This window comes from Tachypleus tridentatus, chromosome 13 (assembly GCF_004210375.1).
Source record: "Tachypleus tridentatus isolate NWPU-2018 chromosome 13, ASM421037v1, whole genome shotgun sequence".
Classification (NCBI taxonomy): Eukaryota; Metazoa; Arthropoda; class Merostomata; order Xiphosura; family Limulidae; genus Tachypleus; species Tachypleus tridentatus.
Window position 1 is genome coordinate 41,779,117 of NC_134837.1, and position 16,239 is coordinate 41,795,355.

The window sequence follows — 16,239 nt, forward strand, 5'->3', positions numbered from 1 at the left end:
AATCCTCATAAAGAGTCTTTGATCATGAAATGTTGCTTGTAAATCTTCTTTTTCTCATTGCTGTGCTTCTTTATGATTATTTTAAGTTACCGACGGAGGATTTGACATTAATAAACACGACTAGGGGGTTATTTCTAAGACAATCCTTAATCAAATCAAGCAGTAGACGAATAGCCATCTCCGATATCCAAGATGTCCCGAGGAAAGTCTTCCAAATGGAAAGGTTTTAGTGGTGATCATTTAGAAATAATCCCAGTTGACTACTGATCGACTTTAGCTTGAAGGTGTGGCTATAGTTTTTTGTTCTCTCCACTCTCAGTGTGGTTCTTATAAACTCTAATCTATTCTCAGAGCCCTCGAGAGTGCAATACGTTAGTATACATAAATATATTTGAGTGTGTGTGCTGATTTCTTGTTATAATTGAAGTTAGCAAATCAGAAACGTTTTTTGCAATTAACCACAGACAGTACTAATAAAAATCAGTGTTTGTCATACAACTCTCTTTTTTTTTTTGAGGGGGGGGTCTTAAGTTTCAACCATCTGTCTAACCTAGTATTCTTCTTTCTTCTTGTTTGTGTTTTGTTATCCCGTCTTTCTAGAAAAGTTGCATTCCTAGAACTTTCCATCCGACTTTTCTTAGATTCAAGTATCTATGGCTACATTACATTGTACTAAGTACATCTTGCAACACTAAGTTATTTGTAAATTATTTATCCAAATTTCTTGCATAATTTTGTTCATTGCTAAAGTTAACAAGAATTTTCTAAGTCTTGAAGTTGCCGCATTCTCTAGGTGTGCGATCCAATTTTGACCATCCGCCATTGTTTATTAAACCCACGGTGGATTAGAGATCAGTTTAAACTCATACCACTAAAGCTTGTAGTTCGATTCCCGAGGTGAACAGAGTGCATATTATCCACTGTGTAGCCTTGCACTGAGAAGCAAGTTATTTATTATTAGAAAATACATTAAGCATTTCCCACTTTCGGAACGTCCTCTGGAGGGACAACAGTAAGTCAAAGGACTTACACTAGTAAATCTGTGTTTCAATCTCTTGCAGTAAATATAGCAGATACCTTAAAATAGCTTTGCTCTAAATCTTACAAACAAAGTAACTTTTAGAACAACACCTAGAACATTTCAAGCTTTTGCAATTTAATACAATTTTTTTTTATCTTTCTAATAATTTCCTGAAAAAAACTTTCTTTCCAAAGAATTACCTGCAAACCATTAATTGTTAATCAAGCTGTTTCGCTGAGATTGAAAACTGTTAATTTTCCGAGGTTTTACAGTTTTAACTCGTAATCATTTTAACCCGTGGTTTCGGTTGTCTAACTCTTTTCCTCTGTTTCACTGCTTGAGATCTGGCACTTAAACGATTAAGGTTTAATAGATAAAAGGTTATTTTTGTCGTCTATATTTATAATAGGCTATCTGTGCTCTGCCCACCACGGGTATCGAAACCTGGTTTATAGCGTTATAAGTCCATAGACATTTAACAGAGACTTTTTATTATTTTGGATCTTGACGTCAATTTCAATCTGCGTTAGAATTAATTATCGTGTTTTTGACCTTCCTCTTTGTATTTCCTAATACCACAAGACTGATTAAAATCAGTCTATTTATTCTGTTTGGAATAAAATAAATAATATCAGTATTTTTAAACTAGATTACTTTTTCAACAAAAATATGTGGTAAAATTAATTATAACAGACAGTTTAACATGAAGTTGTAAGTGTTTAAAGGGCCTACATTGTAGAAAAATCGCGAGATGCATTTACATTTTAAACATTCAGACAATTCAGAGGTATTGTACATGACATATATCCTGGTACTTTGTGAAATAATTTTACTTGAGCCAATTACATTTTACTCCAAAAATAATATGTTCTCGATATCATATGTGTAGGATCAACTATAAAGATAAGTTGGGATACAGTATTTCAGAAAAAAATCCGCGCAGTTATCGTAACATACGTTTAGTGTTTATTAAATTTCTAAACAAGTGGTGTATATATATTTCGTCTCTGAACGTTTCACTATTTTAACTCTGATATTTATAGCGTACGGTTTTAAGGTACTAATATCTTGTCACTAAATAGAAATTACAAACTTCGTTCGTTAAGTTGTATACTCAAAGACTATTTATTTATACACACCAAAAACAGGGCAGAGAACAAAAAATATATTACTGTAATTTATTTAGTATTTTATAATCAGCCATAAGCAGTACAAAACAAAGGATACTTGCTGTACCTAACAAATATAAGTACTTGAGGAAATCAATCACGCAGGTAAACTTTAGAAGTGTTTCTCAGAAACAGTGGTTTTTTTTTTAATTCAGAGTCTATAAAACTTCTGTGACGTAGCACAAATTAAATTTCAGAAAACTAATAGATACACACTTTGACAAGACGAAGCATCTTTGGTAATGCGCTCAAATGATTTGAAATCAATTTATCAAGAAGAATAGAACAGAAATATTCACGTAGAGTACTCTTCCTTTTTGATTGTTGTGTTAACTTCTGTTTAAACATTATTTTCCTCTCTGGTCTTCATTCTTTTCGTTACGCTGTTTTTTCTTTCCTAAATTCTAACGATACTTTCTAGTAGACCGTTCTGTGTTGCGTTCGATAAGACTTGGGAACTAAACACAGGATATAAAAATTCTTAATAAGCAGCAGTTATTCGTTATGCTTAGAAAAGTATTTGTATCTACTGCGTGATGTTATTTTTAATTATCATTATTCTTACTAAACATTCATTGACAGGACAGACTGGCAACAGGCTCACCGAGAGAGGGGGAGGCGAGTATATTTCCCTGTGGACTATTCCCCACCAGGGGGCTTATGAGAGTGGTGAAAGAACGTGTATTGAATTTGTCCAATCAGTACGGAACGTTTAAGAAAATATTAATCCGCGTCTTCAATCTCTCACGGCCTGGCATGGCCAGGTGATTAAGGCGCTTGACTGGTAATCTGAGGGTTGCGGTTTTGAATCCCCACCACACATGTTCGCTCTTTTACCCGTATGGGCGTTATAAGTTACAGTTAATCACACTATTCGGTGGTAAAAGAGTAGCTCAAGAGTTGGAGATGGATGATAATGACTAGCTACCTTCCCTCTAGCCTTACGCTGGTAAATTAGGAACGGCTAGCGCAGATAGCCTTCGAGTAGCTTTACGCGAAATTCAAACCAATTCCACCCCCTTTTGTCTTGAAAGTGATGTCTAACTGTATACATTTTTATTTGTCATTCTAATCCATAGCCTAGCCTGCCAAACTGTATCTGATGTAATAGAATTTTTTTTAAATTAGAAATGTTTGACAGACGAAAAGATTGACAAATGTTAAATGTACAGTTTAAAAAATAGATGATCCTTGATTAAGATTAATTATTTAAATTTAGTAAAAGAAAAACGATGCAAAATCGTTTAGTATTTGAACTCTCGTAGAAATAATTATTTGTATTTCGTTTATCAGATCAGTTCTCCTACTTTGATATTTAACTACTTTTGGTGAATACCAGGTAATTCTGTACGTTTTTGTTATTTTTTATGTACAGGAATGACAAGAACAAACATCTTTACTGAAATAACAACACGTATTTTTAGCAACTCGTTATAAAATAACAAACTTATTATTTAAAAAATAAATATTTTCGAAAAGAATATTGGATTTTCCTCTTCTTTAATGTATAAGTTAAAACTGACTCTAATACTTATTTCCTTTGTACGTTTTAATGACCGTTTACTTTGAAAGTATCATATATCTCACTACATTTACCAATTATTAAATCACCAACATTGTTAACAAACAACATGCCATATCATTTATTGTTATTCATTATCTAATGGCGTAAGGTATTTATAGTATACAAAGAAATAATGCTTACGTTTCCATTTCACGCCACCAACTGAAGAAGTGATAGCGATATAATTAAAAGAGCCATATTCACACTCACAGCAACATCGTGTCCACCAGTAGCATCTATAATATAAAAAAACAGGCATATATTTATTACTGTCTTAAGAAGACCTAAACTGGTTGCTTTCATTGAACAATTTGTACCCGAGACATATCCAGAGTGGATGTATGATAAAAAACTTATGTGAATGCTTCGAAGTTGTACATTGATGTGCGTTCTAACTTCAAATCAATTAGTATTGTTCATCCTAAAACAATAAAATATTAATGGATATACCAATAACACAAAAAGGGGAAAACGAATATTTTGCCCCCGGAAATAGTCACCAGAGGGCGATACATCTTCTTAGTGCAACAATTATTCATGTCAATGACGGTCTACGTTCTCGTTTTAAAAGCAACTAAAGGAAGTTATTAGATAATGTTACATGCTGTCGAATGAACAGCTTGATTAGTATATATTGACTGTGTAGATACCTACAGTCAGCTGTGTGTTGTGGAACGCCTTCTGTGATGAGAGACTTAACAGATTACAACCGACAGCATCTGTCCACATTGAATATTGGGCAGCATTATACTAAACTGATTTTTCTATTGGTTATACCGAAACAAAACCAAGATAATTAGAATTCAACGTCTCTCTCATTATTGTCTATTGGAATACTTACTAAAGACACTTTATATTTGATAATATAAAAATGTTATTTATTCCACTCCAACTTCAAACAAGTTTAGGTTTTCGTATGATTATAACAGTTTCCAGGTAGCTAGGTATGACCAGATGATTAGGGCGATCGACTCGTTATCTGAGGGTCGCGGGTTCGAATCTCTGTCACACCAAATATGCTCTCTCTTTCAGCTGTGGGGGTGTTATATAGTAACGGTTAATCCCACTATTCGTTGGTAAAAGAGGAGCCCAATAGTTAGCGATGGGTGGTCATGACTGGCTGCCTTCTTTCTAGTCTTACACTGTTAAATTAGGGGCGGCAGATAACCCTCCAGTACAAAAAATGAAATTGCCACCATGACCTCAAATTTTAATGGACATGAAACTTTAATATTTTCCGCTGTCTCAGAGTTTGCTTTGTCAATTTGATTGTAACCTTTAATGCAAGTCTTTGAATAGGTTTTACTGACTCGTTTAAGCTTGGTTTAAGAATATTGTAAGAAACCCACTTACATATATAAGTTCATATATTCCTAGCTTGGTTATTGACTTTATCTTCTCCAGTTCTTGTATTCTTCTATAAATCTAATTACAACTACGTTGGTAAAACTGTTGAAGATGTAAGTGATATAGACAGAAGAATAGGAGATAATTAACTGAAACACACAATCACATGATTTGACAACAATCTATTCCCGTGTAATAAATGTAGAAATGGCTACATAGAAGTGCCATTTCACACTATCCACTGTTCGGAATTATTATAAAATTTGTGTGTATGGTGGTAAACCAAACAACTGTGTAATAAATTCCTGTTCAACTTGGAGTTTAAATGTTTGTTTGTTTGGAATTGCATAGGATTTCAAATGCAGTAGTCTTTCAGATCTCCAGTTATATACATTTCACTAGATGGCGCCAGGGTAGGTAATATAATCTTTGCGCCGGGTACAAATGTATTATTTCAGTGAATATCTTTCTAACTGGTATAAGTGTTTCACTCAAAATTTGGTATTTAAGAAAATATCTTTTTAAAAATCGATCAAGACATTAAAAACAAAAAGAAACAGGAGGGACACAATCAAAAATCTTTTTTTTTTAAGTAACGTCACAATGGGCTATCTCTTAAATCCACCGGAACGGAATCAATCCCCGTATTTTAGGGGTTGTAAACTCTTTGACTTATCATTTACACATCAGGCCACAACAAGACACAATCGAAGAACTCCAATGAAACACCTGGGCGTTTTGGATAAGTGAATCAGTATTCCTCAGGCTTATTTGTTTGTTTTCTTGTTTAAAGTCAAGCAACTACACAATGGGCTATCTGTGCTCTGCTCATTACGGTCATCGAAACCTAGTTTCTAGCGTTGTAAGTTCGCAGACTTACCGCTATGCTACTGGGAGGTGGGTCTAATGCGTACAAAACAAACGAGTTCACCTGTCGAAAGCACTTGGTTTTCGTCGGATATCATGAGGAACTGTATTGTCCATTTGTTTATATTATAATACAAAACTATATTGTCCATTTGTTTACATTATAATGGGGAACTGTATAAAAACCCCAAGAAAACCTTACTTTATTGTTTTACATTTCGATGTAGGCTATTTTTATATGAAAAATTTCCCATGAAAAACATTTAAAGAATATTTTATAATGAAAGATATAAGTTGATTCTCTATGTTGTTATTCTCATAATGTTAAGTTTTTTTTATATCATGTTCTGCAGAGTGTGATAGTTTTTAAAATCATGGCAAGATTCAGCGAATTTACTATAAATAAATTACCAATTATACATTTATTATCGTGCTGTTTGTTCTGTAGATCTAAGTGGAGATTTTTATGGACTGCATTTGGTTGTCGAGTAGAAGACGAAGTTTCGGAAATGCTAGCAGTTCAAAATGTCTTCTCAACTCAACAGGCAGATGTCACTCCCTAAATGTTTCCAATCGAGTACAGCCTAGTCAACCTAAACTTTCTTTAAATAAACCAAATCTGTACATTAATATTGTGAAGAAGCTACTTTCAAGAATTTTCAGTTAAACTCTGACGATACAAAGGATTTACAGAAAGAAATGTTGGTAATGCTTCTATTAATTTAAAAATATCTAAATACAAACAACTTACATCTTAATGTTATTACAAACACACTCATAGATATGTGTGTTTCTAGCTTTAAGAGAAAGCCAACCTATGAGTTGATGCAGTATGTTAAGCGTCTAGTTACAGACTTACATCATATTTTTAAATATACTATCATATCCCCAACCCCTAGTGACTTAATGGTACGTCTGAAGGTTTATAACGCTAAAAAAACGTGTGTGTTTTTTATACCCGTGATGGGCATAGCACAGATAACCCACTCCGTAGCTTTAGGCTTAACTATAAACGATTATCACATATAGATAGGAGCAGAATAACGTTCTTATTGCGTCTTTTTTGTTGATGTAATTGTATAAATAATTAAAAGAACTGACATGAAATGGGCGAATATAAATTGTTGTTTCTTATTAATTTTAAGCTATTCTTAATACTTTCCTTAATCAAAATCACAATTTAGACATCCGCGAAGTTTCATATGTGGCGTAAAATACCGGATAGTTAATGTCAAATGTAGCTGATGTAAAAATTAAAATGGCTTCGAGGCCTAGAAAAAGTAATTTAAATTTTGAATGTGATACTCACTTCGTGAAATCAGTTTGATATCTGAATGAATTCCATCTTCTTTTGATTTTAAATTCATGTTCAAATGAGCAAAATGTTTTTTTAGATAGAGATATATGTAAAAAATTGTTATCGATTCGTATTATACTAGTCACAGTTCGTTTCATCCATATCATCACTGAAATGTTTTCCTAGCCAGACCTAGTTGCTTTAGACCATTAAGACTTGTCTCGTTCTAGAAGTATAATATCTGTGCTTTGTTACTTTGTCACAAAAGTCGTTATCTACGTATTGATAGCACACGAACGGAGGACAACTAATGTCCTACTAGTGTTATTCCAACATCACAAATTTTATGTGTGCTTTAGGAGATGTGTCCTATCAAATATTTAATGCGTTTCAGTCCTTTCATCTTGTAAAAACTGCAGTTTATCTTATTTAGCTATTTTGCCTTGACACTACACTGTAAGATAACGACCACTTCAATACTCAGTGAAATATTATTTTCCTGTTTGATATTTACATCGTCGAGAAAACGTTTAGGTAATAAGAGACATTGTAAGTTCTGATTACGTTAATGTGGAGGTGTGTTTTGCCGTTCATTATTTTCATCTGAGAAAAAAACAAACAAAAAGAGATCAATATCTACACAAATACATAGTCGCCCAATTAAACAGGTAATTTCACTTTATGTCTTCTTACCACATATAAATAAGAAAGAAGTTTATTCTACTTGAATGATCTTATGACAAATGTACATATTGAGCTTGAATTCTCTCCTTTTCATTCATAAAAAATGTGTTAAGTTGGGGTTTTGATACTTGTAAGTTACATATTTTTAATATTGGGATCAATCATTTTGAGATTGCATCAGCAAGTTGAAGTAATTTTCGTTTATAAGAGTATTATTTCTGTTTCAAATAAAAGCATAAGAAATAAAAATAAACAAGCGTATCTGTGAACCAGCAGACTACTGTGATTTCGCAAAACCCTATCATCCTATATGTTCATGCTATATGTGAACTTCTTTGTTTGTTTATGATTTCTTTCCACTGTTTAGAGCTAGAAAGAGCAAAATTGGTACGTGGGTTCGTGAATGGAAACTTGTCTTATCAATATGGCGTAACCTCTTACACGGGAGACTGAAATTAGTTGGTAACGTTACCTAGACATGGTGAGAATTTATAAGCACGTTTTTATGATTGCTAACTCTAATCTGGTATCGTATTTTGAATCTCGGAGTGCCATGCTTGAAACTAAGTTCTTACTCCCGTTCACACCCTATCGGAATCAAACTCAATACACTTTCTCACTTGCTGAAGTACCACAGGCCCTCGTCCTAACTTTTTATCAGGTACAGAATTTCTCGCCTTTAAGGTAGCAATAAACGTAACTGAGGATAATGTTGAAACTTGGCTAGTACACTGAGAGCCACTAAAAATCATTATGGGCTAATAATGCCTAGAAGGAAATGTGAATATTTTATGCTAGTTATACTAAAGCTAATTAATTATTATTATTTTCTTATGGACAACTTGATATGGACTGCAACAACTTATTTTCCCATTTGTTGGGGAATTTTCTTAAAATATTCAAATTATATAGTTACCGAAACGATGGTGTTGAGTTTGTTGTAATCCCAATGAATCTGCATACTAATAATTCAATGAAAATGTTCACACAGACTACAGGTTAAGCTTTTTAATTCTACGGTACCCCAGCGTGTCAGTGGTAAGTTTAATGACTTATGATAAATTCTGGATTCGATTGTCCGTTGTGGACAGAGTGCAGATAACTTATTGCAAGGCTTTGCTTTAAAACAAACGCTTCTTATCCTAAGAATAACTATTTGGATAGTTGAGCCAAACACTGTTAAAGTACAGAACTCTTCAAGTATATAACTTGGGGCTTCCACAGACGCCAATTTTAGGGAACCGGAGGGACAACCTTCTCTCAAAGAAAGTTAAACTAATCTAAAAACAATATACCATTTCTACGTTTTCACTGGGCCTGGCATTGCCAGGTGGGTTAAGGGGTTCTACTTGTAAGCTGAGGGTCGCGAGTTCGAATCCCCGTTGCACCAAACATGCTCGCCCTTTCAGCCGTGGAGGTTTTAAAATATGACGGTCAATCCCACTATTCGTTGCTAAAAGAGTAGCCCAAGAATTGGCGGTGGGTGGTGATGACTAGCTGCCTTCTTTCTAGTTTAACACTGCTAAATTAGGAACAGCTAGCGAAGATAGCCCTTGAGTAGCTTTGTATATTATTATATTGGTTTTCTCTTTAACAGAATTCAAGAGCTTTTAGAAGCTTAGCTGTCCCTACATATCCATAATCATTTGTTCTCTAAAATAAATCTTAACTAGCTTTGATCATATAAAATTTTAAGTTGTATTAAAATAACTATTAAAAGGTATAAAGTGCCATGGAACAAAACAATTAATCTATAATAGGCAGTTGATGAAAATAAACAAATACCCAAAGACCAGTCGATGACAGTGATTATTTTGTTTAACGTATGGGTTTAAGTCTTTCGTAAGAAAAAAAAAAAACTCTTCTATCAGCTTATGTATCAAACGTTGATTAATACAGCACCACCTGCCGCTTGAGTGCTTATTTATTTTCATCAAGCTCTTTTTATATAAACTACTTAACTCCTTACCGAGATAGATTTACTGTTTGCTGCTTCAAGTGTCAACTCACGAGACAGATGACTCGTTTTTGTTACAAAATGTGCTGCAAAAAACACCTTAAACGTAAGACTTAGTCAAATATTCGAATACTTCCCCAGAGAAAAGCACTCATAGTGCCATATTATTGACGCAAACAAATCTGATTGTTTTCTCCTTGCAACTATGGACAGTGAAGGTTTGATAAAGAAGGGTATCACGATATAAATTTAAGGAAGCCAAAAGCATTAAACATAAAAGGATTAGTTCAACCGTAAATATAAGAAAGAAGAGAAAGATGTCACGAGTATGACAAGCTCGGGTAAAGATGGGACAAAAAGGAAAATGAAAGAAATACTTTTAGAAGAGTCTAAAATAATACCCACATTGAAGAGGCGAAATATATAAAGTACGTTAGATATAAAGAAAAGAGAATTTTACCGAAAGGACAAAATATATTATAAACTAGAACATATTTTACAATAAATTAAATAATAAAGAAAATGAAGTAAATAAAATAATAAACAAAGTGCAAATAATACTGAAACAACAGAAGGATGACAGCAAGTTAGAGAGGGTTGAATTCGATGCAGAAAGTAGAGTTTTAGGCAAAAAATATTAAAATGCTAAATAAAAAATGATGAATTAGAGAATCAGAGTAGAAGGCGGCGTTTATTATTTTATGTAGTTCAGTTGAACGGGGGAATCTTGGGAAAAGGCTGAAGAGAAAGTGGAAAAATAAGTTTCGTCCCAAAGCGGAATGTCTCAAGTTTTCAAACAGGTTTCAGAAAAGTTAGTAACCAAGACCATTATCAGTTACAGTTATAGTTGAACACAAAGAAATCAAACTTTGAAGAAAACAAAATGTTTAAACGTAAAGATATATGTGTTGAAGAGAAATATTTAGTATGGATGATAGGTATAAGAAAGAAATAGTTCGAAGAGGCCAAAAGAGAAAGAGAGGATAAGAGGTTTATTTGTTTGTTGTTAAGCACAAAGCTACACAATGAACTACTTGTTCTGTAAAATGTGATAGTAAATATGACTAGAAAGTAAACTGGGAGAGAAAAGAAGAAAAAAAAGCAAATCGTTATCTGATAGTATGAATTAAAAACTTTCGAAATGGAAAGAAAGAAAGGAGGAGCAAAATATAGAAATATCACTTGTGTACATACAACAAAATAAGATATTTTTTCAGTGTATTATTGTAATAATAAAGGAATTGAACAGATAATAGAGAAAGTATTTATTAAAGAAAGTAGAGGAAAACTTGAGGAAGAAAAACATATAATGTCAATAGGAAATCTGAATTCAAGAGTTAAAAAAGAACAGAATGTGATACTGAAGAAGAAAGAATAAGGGACGGAATATCTATGGAAAGAAAGAATAAAATTACAGAATTGAATAATAGAGGGAATTATTATCTGAATTTTGTCGAGCTTTGGAATTGTTGTGCTGAAGGGAAAAGTGGAAGAAAACAAGGAATGAAACTGAAATCACATAGAGCAAGAGGTGCTTCAGTGGAAGATCATACAGGGTAATTATAAAAAAAAATATTTCCCTCTGTTCAGCGAGTCATGTCTTACAAATGGTATGGCGTAGAGAATGAAATGGCATAGGATTGTTAAGGATAGCATCCCGATACAAATGCCACAAATGTTACATGTTTCCATGAAGGAATTACTTCAACACATTTTCGCGAGTATACATTGCTTTGTCGACACCACTGCAACTCATTCAATAAATACAAAACTGGAAAGTTTGCAGAGAGGTAAATTTATGAAGCAGCTCTCAGAAAATATGCAGAGTTCATAAAACTCGCAGAAAGTCTTATTCTAGTGTTGCCTTTTGCCCATTTATTAAAAAAAACAGAATTGAGAAGACAACGTAACCTGTAATACGCTACGTACAGATAGACCATCGAAATCTACTAAACCTACTGCTGACATCAGCAATATGTTAGAAGAACACGCCAGCAGTAATTGTTCTCTCCACTGGCCAAGTTAAATTGCTCCTTAGTTTAGTGGATGTTACTTTATAAGCTGTATCATGTTCAACTACTGAAAGAAATGGATGATGTTACATTGCAATTCTCGACGTAAATGGAAATCGATAACCCAAGATTTGCGAATACCTAAGGAACTATGAAGCATATTTCACCATTTATGAACATTGGAGCACGCGCAACTGCTTTATTTGGTCATAAACTTATCCATCTATAACATTTTTTACACACTTTCATGATGATAAGGTGACAATGTGGTGTGGTTTCCCATCCAAATTCGTTATAGGATTTCATATTTTTAAAGGACCATCAGCATGGAGACTACAAATATGCACAACCTATGCTACACTACACCATGCAATCCTTGCAATTAATTATATTTCTAATGTTATAGCAATAAAATATGATAGGCATTACTGATTTCATGCAGGATTTCAGTCGCATTGGTAACCAAAAGAAATGCATCTTGTGGGAGCACTCTTAGGACATAACCATCTAGTGATTTTTCCTTGTGAATGGTCACCTCATTCACTGGACGTAACATCACATAATTGCTGGTTGTGAGGGTATTTGAAATCACGCCCTTGCAGTGGGAAGTCTTGACAGATCCTGACCTCAATTATGCAGTTGTCAGAAAAGTTGCTACGAGGACATTAGATATCTTCCTCAGTAGAAGGTAAGTTTAAAAACCTTGTGTATCCAACCAAGAACAGAGCTAGCTAACTTTACCATCAAAAGGAGTGTAACAGTATCGATTCAGAATTAATTCGCTCGTTGTGGACCAGAACCATCGATAAAATATTCATTTCCAGACCAGATAAAAGACTGAATAGTGTTTGTAAATTTGTAAAATATTTGTATGTAAATAATTATTCGTAATAACTATTATTATGCATTGTATTATTGTTTGTTTATTAAAATACATTTGTGATGAGAAAGAAAATTGTGTGTATCAATCATGTTGGGAAATATAAATTTAATACACATCGACATTAACTTAACTTCTTAATCATAATAAAAATTTCCAGGTATCTGAAGTCGTAATACATAACATAATAAATCGAAGACTCGTCCGAGATAAATTACACCATGTTACAATTCAGAGGAAAGAAAATGGGAAAACAGTGAACGTGGAAGAACAGAGATAATAATTTAAATGTATTCTCGAGTACAGAGGATATAACGGAAAGTTACGAAAATGGAATGTTTGTGTTTTTTATAGCAAAGCCCACCGAAGGGAATCGAACCCCCTGATTATCGTGTTGTAAATCCGTAGATTTACCGCTGTACTAGCGAGAGAGAAGAAAATAGAAAATTAAATCATGGATAAAAATTAGATGGTTTGTGGATAGAAGAGAAATTCGAAGAGCAAGTGAAACGTTTAAGTAAAGAACAGATGGAAAGAATTCAGAACAAAATTGATGAGCAAAATAAGTATCATACAAATTTAATGCAAAAAAAAAACTATTTGTATTAGTAAATAATATTCATAAGATTTGGGATACAAAAACATTGTGAAAACATAGAGGGATGTTGCTATATTTCCAATTTAAAATTAAGAAACGGCGCAGATGTGAGGAATTACAGAAGGGTGTCATTGTTTAAGTTACCATACAAATTAATGATTGTTTGTTTTGAATTTCGCGCAAAAGCTACTCAAGGGCTATCTGCGCTAGCCGTCCCTAATTTAGCAGTGTAAGACTAGAGGGAAGGCAGCTAGTCATCACCACCCACCGCCAACTCTTGGACTACTCTTTTATCAACGAATAGTGAGATTGATCGTGACATTACAACGCCCTCACGGCTGAAAGGGCGAGCATGTTTGGTGCGACGTGGATTCGAACCCGTGACCCTCGGATTACGAGTCGAACGCCTTAACCCACCTAGCCATGCCGGGCCAAATAAATTAATGAATGGAAAGATGACAAGAAGAAAATAGTGTGGTTAGGTGAAACAGAAATCATAAGAGTGTCGTACAGGGTTTAAGAAAGGATGTACCACCAGGAATAATATTTCCACTTTAAGCACTTTAATAGAAGTAAAGTTACAAGAAGAAAAAAGTAAAAATTATGTTTTTCATAGTCTTGATAGAAAACAAAATTATTTGATATCATGGAAGGAAACAGAGATAATTGAGAGAATGTCAGGTATGGTAATATATATGGAGAAACGCTAACCAAAACGAAAAGAAAAAAGATCATAAAAAGCTTTGGACAAAGAAATTAGTTAGAGATGGATGCTCGTAAAATTCTAGAACATTTTCGAAAACATAAATGACTTAGAAAAGACGTGAGAAATAAAAATAACAGTGTAGCTGTAATTGGAAAAACCAAACTTTCTGCCTAATATATGTGAATTATACTGTGTTCTTTGAAAGTAGTTATAAAACATCCAGGAAATAGAAAAAAAATAAGTTTGTGATATTTAAGATGAAGAAAATGTTTGAAAACAGCCGGAATCTTGAAATTTGTGGAATGAAGGAAAACAACCTGAAAAACTGATAAGACGTTTAAAGAGGAAATAAGAAAGAAAGTTGAACAAGGTTTTCAGGATAATTGGAGAAGGATTAAACATTTGCAGTTTCCTATAAACATATAAAATAAAGGCTGTAAGGATATAAAACAATAAAAGAAGATATGGAAAACAGTGGAGACATAGCAAGAATAAAGTGTGGTAATGTTCAAAATGTATGAAGCAGGAAGATAGAATATTTAGGGTGTTTAAAGTAAGGCAGAAAAATATACCATTTATTTGGAGTTATATGGAAATGCAAAAAATGTATATATATTGTGATTTCTGTTTTTGATCACTTCTTTTATGTGTTTTTTTCGCATAGAAAGGTGCGCATGCGCGCGCACACACAAATAAGTATTTGTTTTGTTTGTTTATTTGTTTTTGAATTTCGCACAAAGCCACTCGAGGGTTATCTGTGCTAGCCGTCCCTAATTTAGCAGTATAAGACTAGAGGGAAGGCAGCTACTCATCACCACCCACCGCCAACTCTTGGGCTACTCTTTTACCAACGAATAGTGGGATTGACAGTAACATTATAACTCCCCCACGGCTGAAAGTGCGAGCATGTTTGGCGCGACCGGGATTCAAACCCGCGACCCTCGGATTACGAGTCGAACGCCTTAATACACTAGGCCATGCCGGGCCCATAAATAAGTAATAATACCCAGGTACAAACCCCGAGATCCATGAGTGTTATTTCTTATCTTATCCACGTGCATGCGCGTCCAAATCTTTTGAATGAAGTAAGCTGGCGAAAAACCACATAGAAAAGAAGTTGTTCCTTATATTACAAAATAACATATAAGAAACCACCTCTTTTTCTTTTCGTAGCCACTGCTTTTTGACGAAGAACAATGGATATGAAATAGGAGAGAATTGTGAGATGTTTGTCTATGGATTGATTCTAAAAAGGAAATAAAGCATGCATATAAATGTGTAAACACTCAGATAGTGTTCGTGTGATCAAGTAACAAATGAGAACTGAAGAAGAGATTGTATTAATAGTAAATAATTTTGTGTTAAAATATATTTTCATTATTATATATTATATTGTTGAGGACAATTCCATTTCCAAAAGGCCAGGGAATAATGAATAAATAAATTGGTTGATATTCATGATGAATTTACTGAATAATATTTCATATAGATTTTTTTCTGGTAATTTGACCCTGTGGTAAAACCTTAAAGCATTTTGAGTGTTACACTCGTATGAAGAAGTGGGTATGCAATGTTAATAATAAATATATTTATCATCTATTTATTCTCTGTTATAAAAACGTGTAAACTGCATTGACTAAAAACCTTATAGAAAAACAGTGTTAAGTGTACAATTTGTTGCAATTTTTTATTTTATTAGTTAAAGTACTATTATGTGAATGTATTACATTTTATTTTATTAGTTAAAGTACTATTATGTGAATGTATTACATTTTATTTTATTAGTTAAAGTACTATTATGTGAATGTATTACATTTTATTTTATTAGTTAAAGTACTATTATGTGAATGTATTACATTTTATTTTATTAGTTAAAGTACTATTATGTGAATGTATTACATATTTCAGGCTTATAATCTGTATTGAAATCTTCGAAATTTGACGAAATAATTGTTCTTCAAAATTAGTAAAATTTTGCTGTTTATTTACAATTAAAAAAAGTCCCAAAATGCAGATCATTTATTTAGCACAATTCAAATGGTTGAAAACGTACAGAGGATAATGTTTGAGGTCATAATAACCGTAATACGTAATAGATTTCATGCCATAACACTAAAAGCTTTATTGATATAAGTTA

At 33.2% G+C, this 16,239-nt stretch overlaps 1 protein-coding gene across 1 annotated transcript in view; it reads right to left on the reverse strand.

Annotated features, from left to right (window-relative positions):
* Window positions 1–2,188: 2,188 nt before the first annotated feature.
* The window catches only part of LOC143239317 (V-set and immunoglobulin domain-containing protein 4-like), a 32,060-nt gene continuing 18,009 nt past the window's right edge, over window positions 2,189–16,239 (reverse strand). The window contains exons 4-5 of the mRNA XM_076480276.1: window positions 3,896–3,990; window positions 2,189–2,648 (exon numbers count right to left, since the gene is read on the reverse strand). Coding sequence (XP_076336391.1) covers window positions 3,905–3,990 — 86 coding nt within the window. The 3' untranslated portion in view covers window positions 2,189–2,648; window positions 3,896–3,904. The remainder of the gene's footprint in view (window positions 2,649–3,895; window positions 3,991–16,239) is intronic.